At 34.8% G+C, this 14,980-nt stretch overlaps 2 protein-coding genes across 3 annotated transcripts; one reads left to right on the forward strand and one right to left on the reverse strand.

The window, feature by feature from the left end:
- Positions 1 to 4,045: 4,045 nt before the first annotated feature.
- On the forward strand, positions 4,046 to 6,194 carry lpar5a (lysophosphatidic acid receptor 5a). Its single transcript, XM_051130017.1, has 2 exons — positions 4,046 to 4,636; positions 4,730 to 6,194. The coding sequence occupies exons 1-2, from the start codon at positions 4,150 to 4,152 to the stop codon at positions 5,128 to 5,130; spliced, it is 888 nt and encodes a 295-aa protein (XP_050985974.1). The 5' UTR covers positions 4,046 to 4,149; the 3' UTR covers positions 5,131 to 6,194.
- On the reverse strand, positions 5,986 to 14,518 carry itm2cb (integral membrane protein 2Cb). Of its 2 annotated transcripts, none has more exons than XM_051130037.1 (6): positions 14,331 to 14,518; positions 11,479 to 11,616; positions 11,118 to 11,306; positions 10,245 to 10,355; positions 9,587 to 9,737; positions 5,986 to 7,199 (listed from the first exon to the last, which is right to left on the reverse strand). In XM_051130037.1, exons 1-6 carry the CDS (start codon positions 14,421 to 14,423, stop codon positions 7,102 to 7,104), a joined length of 780 nt encoding a protein of 259 aa, XP_050985994.1. In that variant the 5' UTR covers positions 14,424 to 14,518; the 3' UTR covers positions 5,986 to 7,101. The 2 variants fall into 2 exon arrangements, with proteins under 2 accessions (XP_050985994.1, XP_050985987.1); XM_051130030.1 differs by having other exon boundaries at positions 11,479 to 11,619.
- Positions 14,519 to 14,980: the final 462 nt, after the last annotated feature.

Consider the following 14,980-nt stretch of genomic DNA (forward strand, 5'->3'; position numbering starts at 1 on the left):
GTAAAATGCTGCAAATCTTTTTTTCTTACACTTGAAACGCGATTTACACTTTTACAAAGCTTCTCTTGTGCATGCAAATTTAATTTACGCTTACAGTCTTATGTACACTTGCACAACACGTACTCTTCACATGCAAATCTTTATGGCATTATTTTATCTCCATAGACTTGCCTCTCTTCAGCTCATAGACTTTTAACAGACCCCAACTGGATATGATCGGTTATGACCGGATGTGACTGGTTTGTGCGATAAATCCTGTCTCTTGTTTTCATGCAAGCTCTCTGCCTAAATGAAGGAAATAATGGCATCATTGACTAATTCTAAAGTAAGTAAACAACCTACCCACTTAGATATCACTGCCTGAAAACATTAAATGGCCTGATAACGTGACGACTGTCATTTTTAGTGAGCGTTCACCTTGATCAAATGAAAGATTTTATATATATATATAAAATCTATATATAAAATCTATAGTATATATATAGTGTTTATAGAGCTTTTATGATGATGACTCAGAAATAAGTTGATTATTATAAAGAACAGCTAAAACATCAGTTCACAAATAAAAAACAATTATTACGGTATTTATTAATCATTGTTAAAGTTAGCTGAAAATACAGTTGTTCATTGTTAGTTTGTTAGTTCGCAGTGTTACCAAGCACAACTTTTGATTTTAATAATTTTTAATAATGATTTTAATAATGCGTTAGTACTGTAAAAGTAACAATTTAAACAATATTTTTTTCTTAGTTCATGTTAACTAATGTTAACAAAAATATTGTTTAAATTGTTGCAAAATATTGTTATATTGTTACTGCCTTTAGTTATTATTCTGGAATAAATGTAAAAATCAATAAAACACTATGAAATGTATAATTAGTATAAAAATATAATATAAAATAAATATATTAATAAAATACAAATATTTTATAATATTTTCCTCTCTTTTTTATGTAATGTGTAAGTGTAACAAGCAAATTATAAATATATACACTACCATTCAAAGGTTTGGGGTCAGTACATTTTTATTGTTAATACTTTTATTCACCAAGGATGTATTAAGTTAATAATTAAAAGTTTATTAAATTATAAAAATATAATATAAAATAAATATATTAATAAAATACAAATATTTTATAATATTTTCCTCTCTTTTTTATGTAATGTGTAAGTGTAACAAGCAAATTATAAATATATACACTACCATTCAAAAGTTTGGGGTCAGTACATTTTTATTGTTAATACTTTTATTCACCAAGGATGTATTAAGTTAATAATTAAAAGTTTATTAAAAGTTAATAATAAATAATTTACATTGTTATAAAATATTTATATTTTGAATAAACACTGTACTTTTTAAACTTGTTATTCATGAAAGAATCCTGAAAAAAAAAAAAAAAAATCACAGGTTCCAAAAAATATTTGGCAGCACAACTGTTGATATTATCCAACATTGATCATTCTAATAATAAATCCGCATATTAGAATGATTTCTGAAGGATCATGTGACACTTAAGACTGGAGTAACAGCTGATAAAAATTCAGCTTTTCATCACAGGAATAAATTCTATTTTAAAGTATGTTAAAATGAAAAACATTATTTTATATTGTAAAAACATTTTGCAATATTACTGTTTTTTTTTCTATATTTTTAATCAAATAAATGCAGCCTTGATGAGCATAAGAGACTTCTTTAAAGACTATTACAAGTCTTACTGACCCCAAACTTTTGAACGGTAGTGTATATATATATAGACCATTTCGTCAGATGTAAACATACTGGTCCCGATACACTTCCTGTTTCTTTTTTTTTTTTAACTTTACACAAACATCACAAAAAAATACAACCAACATAACATTTGACTGGATGAAAATGTTACATTAGCACCTTTAAGATGTATTTGTATATGTGAAATAAAATAAAAAATAAAAAACAAAAAAACAGGAAGTGCTTCTGGACCAGTGTTGTTTACATCTAGCGAAATGGTCTATATATACACATGCATATATATATATATATATATATATATATATATATAATTTGCTTGTTACACTTACACATTACATAAAAAAGAGAGGAAAATATTATAAAATATATAACATACATACATATATATATATATATATATATATATATGAATATGTGTTGTTATAGAGATTTTTTAAAGATCTCTACATACTGTCAGAGACAAAGCTATGAGACAGCAATAGCTGAATTGTTCATAACTGCCTTTCACAAAAATAAATAAATAAATAAAATAAATAAATAAATAAAAGCAGAGTGATTTACGAGACAGTGATACCACGGTTGTCAATGATTATCATATCTATGCATGATGATATTTACAAGGTATGTACTTCAGAGATTATCATCGTGTTTCACTTATATAACGTGATGTATCAAAATTGAATGCCATGATTATTTTTGTAGTGTTTTCGTATACTACTAATGTCTGGATACTCCGTTATTTGAAAGTATCTTTACCTGTAGTATAGAGTCGTTCTCATGCTGCACGTCGTAACTTACATGCAGAACTTAAAACATTTTCCGCTGCCAAACGATACGACACATTTGCAGTTTGTTTGAATGGACTGTAGGAAAATATTCCCTTCACCTCGCGCTATTTTTGTTCTCTGCCTTTTAAAGAATCTCCTCATATTTTCAACTGACGTAAAACCGCGCCAAACGATTCAGCGCGCATGTCGAAGTGAGGCTCGACAATCCGCAACATCGACCTCAAGATGGCGCCACGACATCAAATCTTTCTTGCACGTGTGGGTAGTAAACACGACAAACAATATTTGACTAATTTATTGGAATTTATTCTTTTTTAAAAGTAATAAAACATGCAAGTAAAAAACAAAAACTAAAAAAATACCGTTGGAATAAATGTTCTAAATATTAATTACATACATGTAGCCACATTACATAGCCTGCATGCAGCTACATTAATTTAAAGTTAAACTTTAAATGCTGATGCCGAAAACAACTAAATGGTATTTGTAAACAAAATGTGCAACACGTTCATCCTGTTTGCGTTGAGCTCCCCAACCCCTCCACCCACAAGACTTTCGAAAAGCATTTGTGTGCTAGTGCTGCTGAACTGACCTTTTACGTCAGACACTATCTGAAAGCGAGACAAGCCAGCTAGATGTTTATCTCTCTGTAGATGAACGATCGTGAGGTTGCAGCCTATTAATAATTTTCCGAAACATTTATTGTATGTTGCATGGGGTTTTACAGGTAAACAGAGACCAGCACTGCAGTTTTGAATGAAATATTTACATTTATATTTTTAGCAGAAATACTTTATAGTTTAGATCAAGGGTGCCCAACCCTTTTTCTGGAGATTGACCTTCCTGCAGAGTTTTGTTCCAACTCTAATCAAAAACACCTGTCCGTAATTATCAAGTGCTCCTTCAGATCCTAATTAGTTGGTTCAGGTGTATTCAGGGTTGGAGCTGAACTCTGCGAGAAGGTCGATCTCCAGGACCAGGGTTCGCATTTGTGTTGATTTAAAGCAGACAACAGATTCTTGTACAGTACTTGTTTTTGTTGCTTTGAGTGACAAGGGTGTGATTATACTATGGTGTTATCTGCAACACTATCAGTGATGTTCACACACTGAGATAGTTTACTTGGAATTGTAATCTTTTTTGTTTTTCTCTTGAATGTGCAAGTTTAATAAGAAGACGTAATTTCCGCTTGTTTTTTGAATTATCTAAAGATGACATGAACATGATCAGTTGAGTTTTTTTGTTTCAACACGTTTAGAAAAAAGGCACAAAGCTTTAACTGGAGGAGCGTTAAACAATGTACTCTTACCCTTGAATGTTACAGAGTACAGTATTATCATTTTTCTCTTTTTTTAGATAAAAAGTTTTAGTAAACAAGCACAAACTTTAAAGTTTGCATCTGACAAGACCAAATTGGTCCTCCCGTCAAAACATCTTCAACCCACCACAAGCAAATTTTGCTCCTCTTAAATATCTGCATGTAAATGCAATTCACATACTAACACCTCCCACTGTTTCCTGTCACTAACAAGTGGAACTAAAAAAAAGGTACCTCACTGGAAAAAAACGTTACAGAGGCATTTCACATTTCGACAGAGCACTTCTCTTAAACTTGCCTTTATCTTTGGAAAAATGCCACACAACAACACAGAAAACTGCAGCATATCTCATTTCAGATATCCACTTTTCACTTCCACCTACAGCATCGTGCTGCTCTTCGGTCTTCCTTTGAACTCTTTGTCTCTTTGGATATTGGTTTGTCGGAATGGCTTGAAGAAATCCGTTCCGGTGATCTACATGGCCAACCTGGCCTTATCGGACCTATTTTTTACGCTTTCCCTGCCCTTTCGGATCATCTACTTCGCCAAAGGTGAATGGAAGCTGGGGAACACTCTATGCATGATTCCAGGGACCCTTTTTGCTGTCAACATCTACTCCAGCTCCTTGTTCATCACGCTCATCAGCGTGGACCGGATGCTGGCTGTGGTGTATCCGCTGAGATCTCGACAATTACGGACAGTACCAATGGCCTGGGTGTTCTGTGCGATTGTGTGGCTGATCATTGCTGGAGTAGCAGTGCCAACAGCCTTAAACCATCCCGAAAATAGAGACACAAAATGTAACGTGACGCGTTGTTTTGAGAAATACTCAGATGAAAATTGGAAGAACGGATTTATAATCCTTTGCTGTCTCACTTTCTTTGGTATTTTAGTACCTTTCTGCATCATTCTGGGCTGTACGGTGGCAGTCGTGCGCCAGTTGAAAGGCTACAGCATGGCGACTTCCTCGTGCAACACTGAGCTGAGCAAAAGCAAGATCGTCAAGCTCTTTCTGTCGAACTTGCTCATCTATGCCATTTGTTTTATCCCATTTCACATTGCTTTTATTCTCTTTGGCTTGAAGAAACTTGATATCTTGCATGGAAATAGAACTCTTGACTCTTACTTTGACCTACACACTGTTACCATGTGCATGGCCAGCACAAACAGCTGTCTGGACCCCTTGATCTACTATTTCAGCACAAAGACTATTCAAGGCAGAACAAGATGTGATTCTTCATCTAGAACCGTCAGACTCGGCCTGGTCCAGAGCATGAGTTGGAACGGACAGTAAGGCACCATCCATCATAATCGCTTATGTCTTTGAGGTAAACAAGCTCTTTGTCTGAGAGGAAATGGTTATGTAAAAAAAAAAACCAAGTCTTAAACCAAAAGCTGACTCACGCACAAGAACGTTGCACATCTCTGCTTGTGTGCATCGCGTGTAAGATTTGCAACTCCGTTCAGGCTCGGGCGTCCAAAAGTGGGCGAAAAGGGAAGAAGACACTTAAAGTTGAGCCGAAGTTACTCATGACCTTCCAATGTGATACTTGATTTTGTTCTGCAAAACTTGCATTGTTGCAAACCATTATCTAAGCTGTTTATATTTGCTAAAAACCAAGGGCAGTTGCAACTGAAGGAATGTTGGACCCTCTGGTTGCTGTTGTTGCATTAGCTTTATTTCTACCAGCATTACAGTTGAAAACTTGTATAGTTTGTCTTATTTCTGTTCCTGTGTCATAAATCTAAACTGGATTTTTATTTCCCTAAGAATGCACTTAATATTTGCATAGTAATATGTACACACTTTTATTTTTGTGTCATGCATTATGTTAGCTGAAATAAACCAAACATACTTCTATAAGTTTAATCTATCACTTTTATCTTCTCGGATAAGATCTCCGTTACGCTGATTAATTTACCGTGAAATGGGGGTGTGAAAAAGTCAAAAAACGTTCACACAGTTGCACAACGCTCACAGGCTGGCAGAAGGAAGTGAAAGTTTCAAGTCAACAGTGTTCAATATCCACACCCTCCTCCTCTGTTGATTCACACGAGGGATCTTTTACATGTTGCGGTTTGTGGGCCAAGTGTGCCGAAAGGTCTTGCGTGTGCACTTACTTCTCTGTACTGATCAACAGAGCGGGAGTAGGGTTTCAGCAGTTTATTGACAGATTTTACAAGCGATTATTATTTACAAAGCAGCAGAATAGAGTGCATCAAATCAAACGCCTCATTTATTCCAGATAAAACCAATTGTTGCTACACCAGTATGTGGAAGAGGAACAAATACATATAAATGGTACAATTAGAAAAAGTGCAAGCGATATGAAATGATTCCACCATTTAAAAAAAGAATAGGAACAGCAGAGAAAAGATTTCTGCACATATGTGCAGAAAATTCAGCTTCATTTTAATTAAAGAACAGCCCGTTCTTATCAATGCATACACACTGTATTTAGAGATAACGAAACATTTCAAACCAACATCCGCTGGCTAGTTTTTCACATTTTTCTACAAACTTTATTCACATGTATGAAAGAGCAACACAGAGTATTTGAACATGATAAACTGCTCAGATAACCAACATTACTACAAACAAACAGATGTCAAGTTAGGAAATCCAAGATAAGAAAACTTATATTGCTTATATCACGTTCAAAAACTCACGCCATGACTTAAATAACAGGCTTAAAGTCATACATTTCTAAAATATGAGGTATACATCTTTTGGCATTGAAGACAATTTTCAAATACTGGATTTCATAGCTAACACGGAAAGAAATGAACAACATTTTTTAACAAATCAAACCACAAAAACCATCAGTCTACACGAACCGCGGCTTTACAGGGAAACAAAAAAACCCTCAGAAATGCAAATTACTTGTCAGTGCATGCCAGACATCTGAGACTAGTCTCACAGTTATATTTGAGGAAACTTCCCCAATGAAAAAATAAAATACATAAATAACCTGAGAGTGAAATAAAACCACAAACTAGACAATGTGCTTTAGAATATGAAAATGTCAAGACAAAGACAAAATAGACAAAAAAAAAAAAAAAAAAAAAAAAAAAAAAAAAAAAAAAAAAAAAAACCTACATACTTGGATGAAATCCTTGGAAAAATTGAATCAAACACACAAATATGGCATTATCTAACATAATGTACAGGTTTATCATGCTGATAAAGTGCTGTTAAGCTGGACAGATGGGGAAGGGTCGGTTTTGGGTTTTGCTCAGTAGTGTTGAGTAGAAGGAAGGGAAACTACAGCAGGAGTCGGTCACAAATCTTCGTCTCCACAACAAACGTGTTCTCGAAGTGCCGGATGCTGTGGCAGTTTCTGGTCTCCCTCTTATCAACGCCTGAGGAAGAAAAAGATTCGAGTCGGGTTAAACAACGATGCTCATTTTGACATAGCACTGTGTTAAACATCATAGTTGCGTATTTTTGCACTGCCTGGTTCAGGAAGGATTTTATACTACCATTCAAAAGTTTGTGGTCAGTAAGATGCATTAGAAGTCTGTTACGCAGACCAAGTCTGCATTTATTTATAAAAAAATACATTAAAATCAGTAATATTGTGAAATATTATTATGATTTAAAATAACTGCTTACTATTTGAATACATTTTAAAATGTAATTTATTCGTATGACGCAAAGCTGAATTTTCAGCATCATTACTCCAGTCTTCAATGTCACATGATCCTTCAGAAATCATTCTAATATGCTGATTTAGAAACATGTTTATCATTATCAATGTTGAAAACAGCTGCTCAGTACATCTATGGAAGCTGATACATTTGATAAAAAATTATTTGATGAATAGTGTTCTAAAAAAAACAGCATTTATTTGAACAAATCATTTGTAACATTGTCTTCACTGTTATTTTATATCAATTTAATGTATACTTGTTAAATAAGTGTTGATTAAAATTAAAATAAAATAAAATAAAATAATAAACAAAACAAAATAAAATAAAACAAAACAAAACTCAAACCTATGAATGGTACCCTAGTAAAAAAGTAATACATTTAAAATGCATTTATTTTATACTAAGTATAGTTCAAGTCCGTTAACATATCGCTCGAGACTGATATAAAAATTATAATTAAACTTTATTTGGAGTACTACTTGTGCACAATGCACATTTCTTATTTTTAAGCCTAAAATATGTTTTAATGTCACTACTGATGAAGACTGTATAATCTTTAAATAATATCAGTCTTTAAATGCTTAATATTTAAAGTGTACCTAAAATATACTTGCAATAGTTCCACTTTAGCACAAATCAGATATACTTAAGCATATCTTTGATTGGACTTGGACAACACTATTTCCACACAATTGAAGTGCATTAAGTACAAAATTAACTGTTCCAATTTAGCAGACTTTAAATATACCAGTTTGGTATACTAAAAGTACAATTGCATTTTTATTAAGTGCATAATATGTAAATGTATTGGTAGTATACTTAGCATGAAATAAATGTATTTTAAACACATTTTAGTACATTTACTTTTTTTTTCTAGGGTAGTGAACATTTTCTATAGACTTAATGACTTAGTGTCCATCTACCATTCCAATACTAACTATTCCCAAAGAATTACTAGACTACCCATAATTCTCACAGAGATCCACTCAATCAAGAAAACTTTTTCATGGAAATCGGACTTTGAAAAAGAATTAGAGTTTTAGTTACTTTCTTCTAGTTAACTAGGTAATGTTACCTGACTACATAACTAGCAACCCACTCAACGCCTACACTTCTCTTTTTATTTCTAATTGACAAACTGTTTTGTTTTAAACTGAAAATGTTAAGGCTCAATTCATCTTTTTGAGAAGTTAAACTCGACGGTCACACTCGTGGTGTGGCACAAATGTCGCAGTCAAGTTCTATTTCCTGTGGCTACCCAGACGCCATCTGCGCAAGGATGAGTGAGAGGAAGTCCTTAAGGAGCCAAACTACAGCTCCTACACTGCATCCCTACCCACACCTCAGCCTCTGCATCACACCAGAGAGAGATGCCCTCTGATCCAAACGACAACTCCCACAATGCCTCAGTGCCTGACGTGCATCACATCCCCCTCTGTGTGGTTTCCTAACTGCAGACGTTCTGTGTACTCTGCAATCGTGAGTCACGCTTACACACCACGCGCACACGTATTAATCAGGATGAAGATCGGTGTCAGCGTGGTACACGCACCAGACTGAAAGTACGCAGCAGATGCCCAGATCGAATGGAATGCAATATTTAACATTAGACTACAGCACTATGACTCACAAAAAAAAAAAAAAAAAAAAAAAAAAAAAAAAAAAAAAAGGGGAAGAGGAAGACGTTGCAGTGCTATCAGTTAAAGCGTATGATTTTCGCAAGATAACTGGGTGGATCAAAATTGGGGGGAAATAAAAAAAGACAACAACAAAAAACAGGAACTGAATGAGCTGGCAGAAAACCACAGCTACATCTGTGTGCGTGTGCAGGTTCCAGTAACAAATATTGTGTGAACGATGATGAACAAAATAAAAAAAAAAAAAACAGACTATTACATATTATCTACAGTTAAGGTTACATTTAAAAATTTGTATTTTTATTCCTTTGATGCAAAGCTGAATTTTCAGTATCATTATTTCAGTCTTCAGTGTCACAATAAATGCTAACTCATCAAATAATCACAGTGATGTTTGACTTGGCAAACACCAATAATAAAATCCAAAAAAAAAAAAAATCAAGAAGTCATGAAACTCACGTCTTTGGCTGCTACGGCGTCTCAGTCTGTAGGTTTCTTTTCCGTAACAGAGCCGGTGGATGAAGGGTCCCAGCTGACGCATGTTCCTAACGCGGCCCGTCACCACCATCTCTTCCTGAATGATGTAGGTCTGGGGCAAATACGTCCCCCGCTGCCAAAACACAAATGCATACAAACGGTCACACGGGGCTACGGGCTTCATTCCATCAACACTGACACACCGACTATGACGAATCAAACAGATTCGAAATCTGCATGTTGCCTCAGCTAGGGAAGTGACAAATTCCTTGTAGGGTCTGCATGCATTATTATTTTCATTTATTACTTTATTTAATAAATTAAAAATACTAAGAAGAAAAATATATATTTTTTTATTAAAAATGTATTTTACATACTAAATAATAAACTAAAAATAAATAATATACTATTACATTTTAAATAAGTTTCCATGACTTTATCATTACCCTAAAACTTTTTTTTTTGACCATGGGTGGTTATTTTTTCTTTTATTAACAATTGATTTCTGAAGGTACAGTTCTACCTTCATTCATTAAATACTTCATGTTTCTCATTTCACAAAGGCGGCACATCAAACATGTGACTCATGAACTGAGACCTTTTGTTCATGTGTTACATAAAACTTTATGCAATCTGTTACCTTGACATTGACAAGCAGCTCCCACAGGTTCCTGGGCGGCATGACGATTGTCGTGTTGAGCTCAATAACGTAGCACTTATCCAACGCAATGTCGTAGTATGCTGTGAGTCCCTGTGATAACGAGAAAGGACAACGCCTCCGTTAATAACGACTCGAGAATCAAATCAAAAAATGATTTGAGAGATTTAAGTTGAAGTTCAATATATCAATATATTAAAATGAATACTTTTTCCTCAGCAAGGATGCATTAAACTAATCAAAAGTGACTAGCAAAATTTAAAAGATCTATGCATCTATGAAAAATGATATCAGGGTTTGCATAGAAATATTAAGAAACAACAGTTTTAACATTGATAATACTAACAAATGTTTCTTGAGTGCAAATCAGCATATTAAAATGATTTCTGAAAGATAATGTGACACTGAAGACTGAAGAGTAGTCATATAAAATTCAGCTTTGCATCACAAGAATATGTTATATTTTAAAATATATTCAAATAGAAAACAAGTGTTTTAAATTGTAATAACATTTCACAATATTGCTGTTTCCAATGCACTTTTGGTAACTTGAATGGAGCTGGAAGAACAAAATGTTCTGTTTTTTACCATTCTGGCATTTTCATGGATTTATAGCTTTTGGAGAACTTGTCTTTCACAGAAACATTTGCATGTACTCCTGTGCCTGGCACATTGCGCTGCATATTAAACAATGATTTCAGCAGACAAAAGGTTTCCTTAGAGATGGTTCACAGTCCATCTGGGGGAGCCGTGATGACTAACACCATCTTTTGTACAGCCAGGGAACTAGAAGAAACTGTACCAGAGCTAAATGGGCAGAACTTCACTTCGAGTGCTTCTAACAAAAATCCTCACCCTGTGAAAGTCGTGAATGATATCAGCCGGGTCACTGCTTCCAAAATCAGGCACAGGGACGCTGATTTGCTCGTAGTTGTCTTCCAGGTAGATGCCGACGTTCTCTTCTAGCTCCTGCCGCCCGAGTAGCGGGGCGAACAGGGGGTCCTCGTAAATCACCCGACAGTGGAACAAACTGTCCTCTGGGATCTGGAGAAAGAAAGCAGAGCATTTCAATAGAGGGCACTTGAACTAGTGAACGGAAGACGGAGTGAAAGATCCAGCTAGGTGTTGCTATGGCGATCGCTATGGCAATGAACTTTAATAGGTTTGTTCGTGCATAAAAGATGATGGACAGATCCAATGACGTCTAGCGTCTCACCTGGGGGCTGAAGTAGTATCGGTACAGGCATACAGACGCCATGATCACGCCTGACAGGAAGATCACCAAGCCGAGGACCACGCACCAAAGGCCACTAAAGGGAGACTTCTTGGATCTTACTGGAAGCACCAACTCATCCTGCTGGGAAACACAAAACAACGCCACTTAGTTTTATGAATTTAAAACATTTTGGATGGAAAATGCTGCATGTTTAGTGAACATTTAAAGTGAGGGTCCATCCAAAAATGAAAGCTCTGTTATCATTTACTTGCCCTCATTTGCAATCCAAACCTGTATGACAGATATTTTGGCAACCAAATCATTTCGGGTCCCACTGAAAAAAATATCATGGGACCCAACGTTCTTCAAAATATCTTCTTTTGTGCTCCACAGAAGAAAAGACTTGCATACATGCTTGGAATGACATGAATTTTCATTTTCCCTTAAACATCAAAATTGAGCATTAATAACACTTAGACATCAAGTTGTTCATTCAATGACTCTCTCATTCAGTATTTTTGTCGTGTTTTCCAGTCCAAATATCTAAAAATTCATAAGTCAAGATATATTTCTTTGAGAAAATAATGAAATTATTTTTCTTAAAACAAGAAAAACATATCTGTCAGTGTGTTAAGAATGAATTTTGACACATTTGACAAGACTTTTTCCTTGAGTCAATGTCTTGATTTAATCATTTTTTAGTTTTCTATAATGAGAAACTAATAAAAATACTAATAAATTTCAGTTTGAAACCCCATTGACATTTTTTTTAACATAAACTCACTTTAATCATTTTAATCATTTTTTTCAGGAAACAAGATTTAAAAACTTCAAATCTTTTAAGCATAAGCTCAGTATATTTTAATTTAATTTTAAGCACAGCTTGATTTAAGAACCCCACTAAATTATTTTTACCCCACTAAATTATTTCTTTCTTTCTTTTTTTCTTCAGAAAACCAGATCTACAACCTTAAAATCTTTTGAGCATAAGCTCAGTACATTTTGATTTTGAGTACAGCTTAACTGTAGAATTTCTAGCTATTAGAAATGGAAAAACAAGACAGACCTACTCATTTCTTTTTTTTAGCATAAACTCATTTCATTTTAATATATTTTTTTTCAGAAAACAAGACTTAAAATCTTAAGCCCTTCTTTTGATTAGACATTTGATAGAAATTCCTAAAATATTAAGCAAGAGAATCATTTTTGCAGTGCATTACTTTCAGCTCCCAACTGCACCAAGAAATTAGTCACGGCAGCGTCTCAAGACGTCAGGTGGCGTGAGCAATCCATCCGCCTCCAGTCTCTCAGAGACGCTGGTGCCGAGGACACCAGCTCGGCTCGGCCCACGCAGGCTCTGGATCATCGTGAATCAAACAGACTTGCTGACAGAGCTACTATCTCCGCCTGGCAGAGTGATATTTTTAGGCACGTACTGTACTTCCACGCTCCTTATTTGTACAGGAGTTCCTATCTACGTAGGGAAGACACACAGTAGCAGCGGGTAGGAGACAGTGTGTGGGTACCAGGCTGAAAATAACAGCACTAGTATCAGATTAGATGAATCCACGTCATTTTCACTCTAGTAGAGAAAATGAATGCAGGCACATGAGGTCGAATTAAAAATGTGACGCAGTAAGGGAACGTTCTGTGTCGCCCACAAATGTCCTACTTTATAACGTACCAGCTGAATTCTAATAACTGGACTTTATTTCATTTTTTAAGTTAAAATCCTAAACATCTGACACACATTAACAGCTTCCAGTGACTCTAAACTGATGCTTTCTCGGAAATGAGAAAATGATTAAATCTGCAGTCAGCATCATATTTCTCAGAGCTGATTACAAGACAAAAAAAAAAAACGGATGTCAGGCATCCATTTTGTCAATGCAAAGATCCTATTTCACCCCAGCTGGCAGGATCAAGCGTGTGCCTGTTCAGCTTGGAGCGAGTACGGCGTGTTCCAGGCACATCAAAACAAAAGGATGCAGTCATCTGCGCTGTTACAGCTCAAGTGGTGATAAAAGGTTCTGCAGTTGAATAACTACCATCATGGGGACAAATAGCAAGCGTCCATGCAAAGGACACACATACACACACACACCAATGCAGCTCAAGGCGATTTGTTCGGCACTAATCTGCAGTGGTGGCTACACGCTGAGGGATGATGTAATGACATCCTGCTGTGCATCTTAATACTGGCTCACATCTATCAGCTGTAAACCAATGCAGAACTGCAGGTGTAAGTCTGCTAAAGTGAATACTTTAATATTAATATATTCATAAAAGTCTGAGTTGTTTAGTTGAGACTTTAGGCATCTGATACTTATCAGTCTGTAATAATAAAACAAAGAAACTGATGCACTGATGCAAGTAAGAAAACTGTGAACTTGCTGTCAGCGTCATTTTTCATATTTTTTCACATCTATTAAGTGCAATTCATTTTTACACTTTTTTTTTTTACTTCAAACATGCACATGCCTGCAAAAGTGTATAACAGCATTTAATGGAATATGAAGGAATATTAAATATAAAATATTATTATTAATATTATTATTATTAAACAAAAAATAATTGTATATATTACACTGTATACACACATTTTACAGTTAGAGATATAATGGCACTATTAAAGTTTAGTTATTAAAATGCAACAACAAAAACATTTCTTAAGCATAAGATCTAAATATAAAAAAGCATAAATATAAATTCAAATAAAAAATATATTTTTGCTTTTTTGCATCTTCAATCACTTTTTGCCTGGGGGAACATGACAAAACAAAGGATGGTTTCACAGCAGATAATAAAACAATGGACAATAATGGGTTTTTAAATAGGAAGTTTTAACTCACGTGAGAGTAGGGCATGTGAATTTCCTCTTTGTCTTCATCGTTCTCCTTTTCCGGCTTCTGTACAGTTACTTGCTGAAAAGATATCTTCACCATTTTGACGCTTCTTCCTAGTGTTCTGCGGTCAGGACGTCCAGCAGTGATTGTACCACCAAGGACTGTTCTGTGCTGTGAATGAAGCGCTTGACAGAGGGCGAACTTAAAGAGGATTCCCTCGCTTCCGGTACACTTCAAATTAAGAGTCCACCAATCGGCGTCTATTTTCTAAAATTAGTATCACTTACAATTTTCTCAATAAAAAAGGCCTTGTCTGTTAACCCGTTCGGATCCGACTTATGTTCCAGTGGACAAAACGGAAAATGTTGTTTTAATTGTACTCTAAATGCAACCCTAAATAATAAACATATAGGGGAAAATCATTTTGATATTTTAAAACACACATTAAGCATCCCACCATCTATATCCATCCATTCTTCTAAGATTTTCATTCTACGCCCATTTCCAGACGATTTTTAATGAGATCACATTTTGTACATTTTAAAAATACTGAATTTTAGTATAACCTACACAATGCCTATTTTGCTTAAAATGCAAAAGTAAAAACACCCTCCATAATAAATGTACCTATTCAATGTGATATTATTTGTTGCAAT

This window comes from Labeo rohita, chromosome 2 (genome assembly GCF_022985175.1).
Source record: "Labeo rohita strain BAU-BD-2019 chromosome 2, IGBB_LRoh.1.0, whole genome shotgun sequence".
NCBI classification, from domain to species: Eukaryota; Metazoa; Chordata; class Actinopteri; order Cypriniformes; family Cyprinidae; genus Labeo; species Labeo rohita.

What these genes read in the sequence shown, in the direction of transcription:
- lpar5a (XM_051130017.1), top strand. Translation starts at nt 4,150, where the DNA reads ATGCCACACAACAACACAGAAAACTGCAGCATATCTCATTTCAGATAT. An exon ending in CGAAAATAGAGACACAAAAT is followed by an intron (nt 4,637 to 4,729) that starts GTAACGTGACGC and finishes TTGGTATTTTAG; the next exon opens with TACCTTTCTGCATCATTCTG.
- itm2cb (XM_051130030.1), bottom strand. Translation starts at nt 14,423, where the DNA reads ATGGTGAAGATATCTTTTCAGCAAGTAACTGTACAGAAGCCGGAAAAG. An exon ending in TTCACATGCCCTACTCTCAC is followed by an intron (nt 11,620 to 14,330) that starts GTGAGTTAAAAC and finishes TGTGTTTCCCAG; the next exon opens with CAGGATGAGTTGGTGCTTCC. An exon ending in ACGCCGTAGCAGCCAAAGAC is followed by an intron (nt 7,200 to 9,586) that starts GTGAGTTTCATG and finishes TTTCTTCCTCAG; the next exon opens with GCGTTGATAAGAGGGAGACC.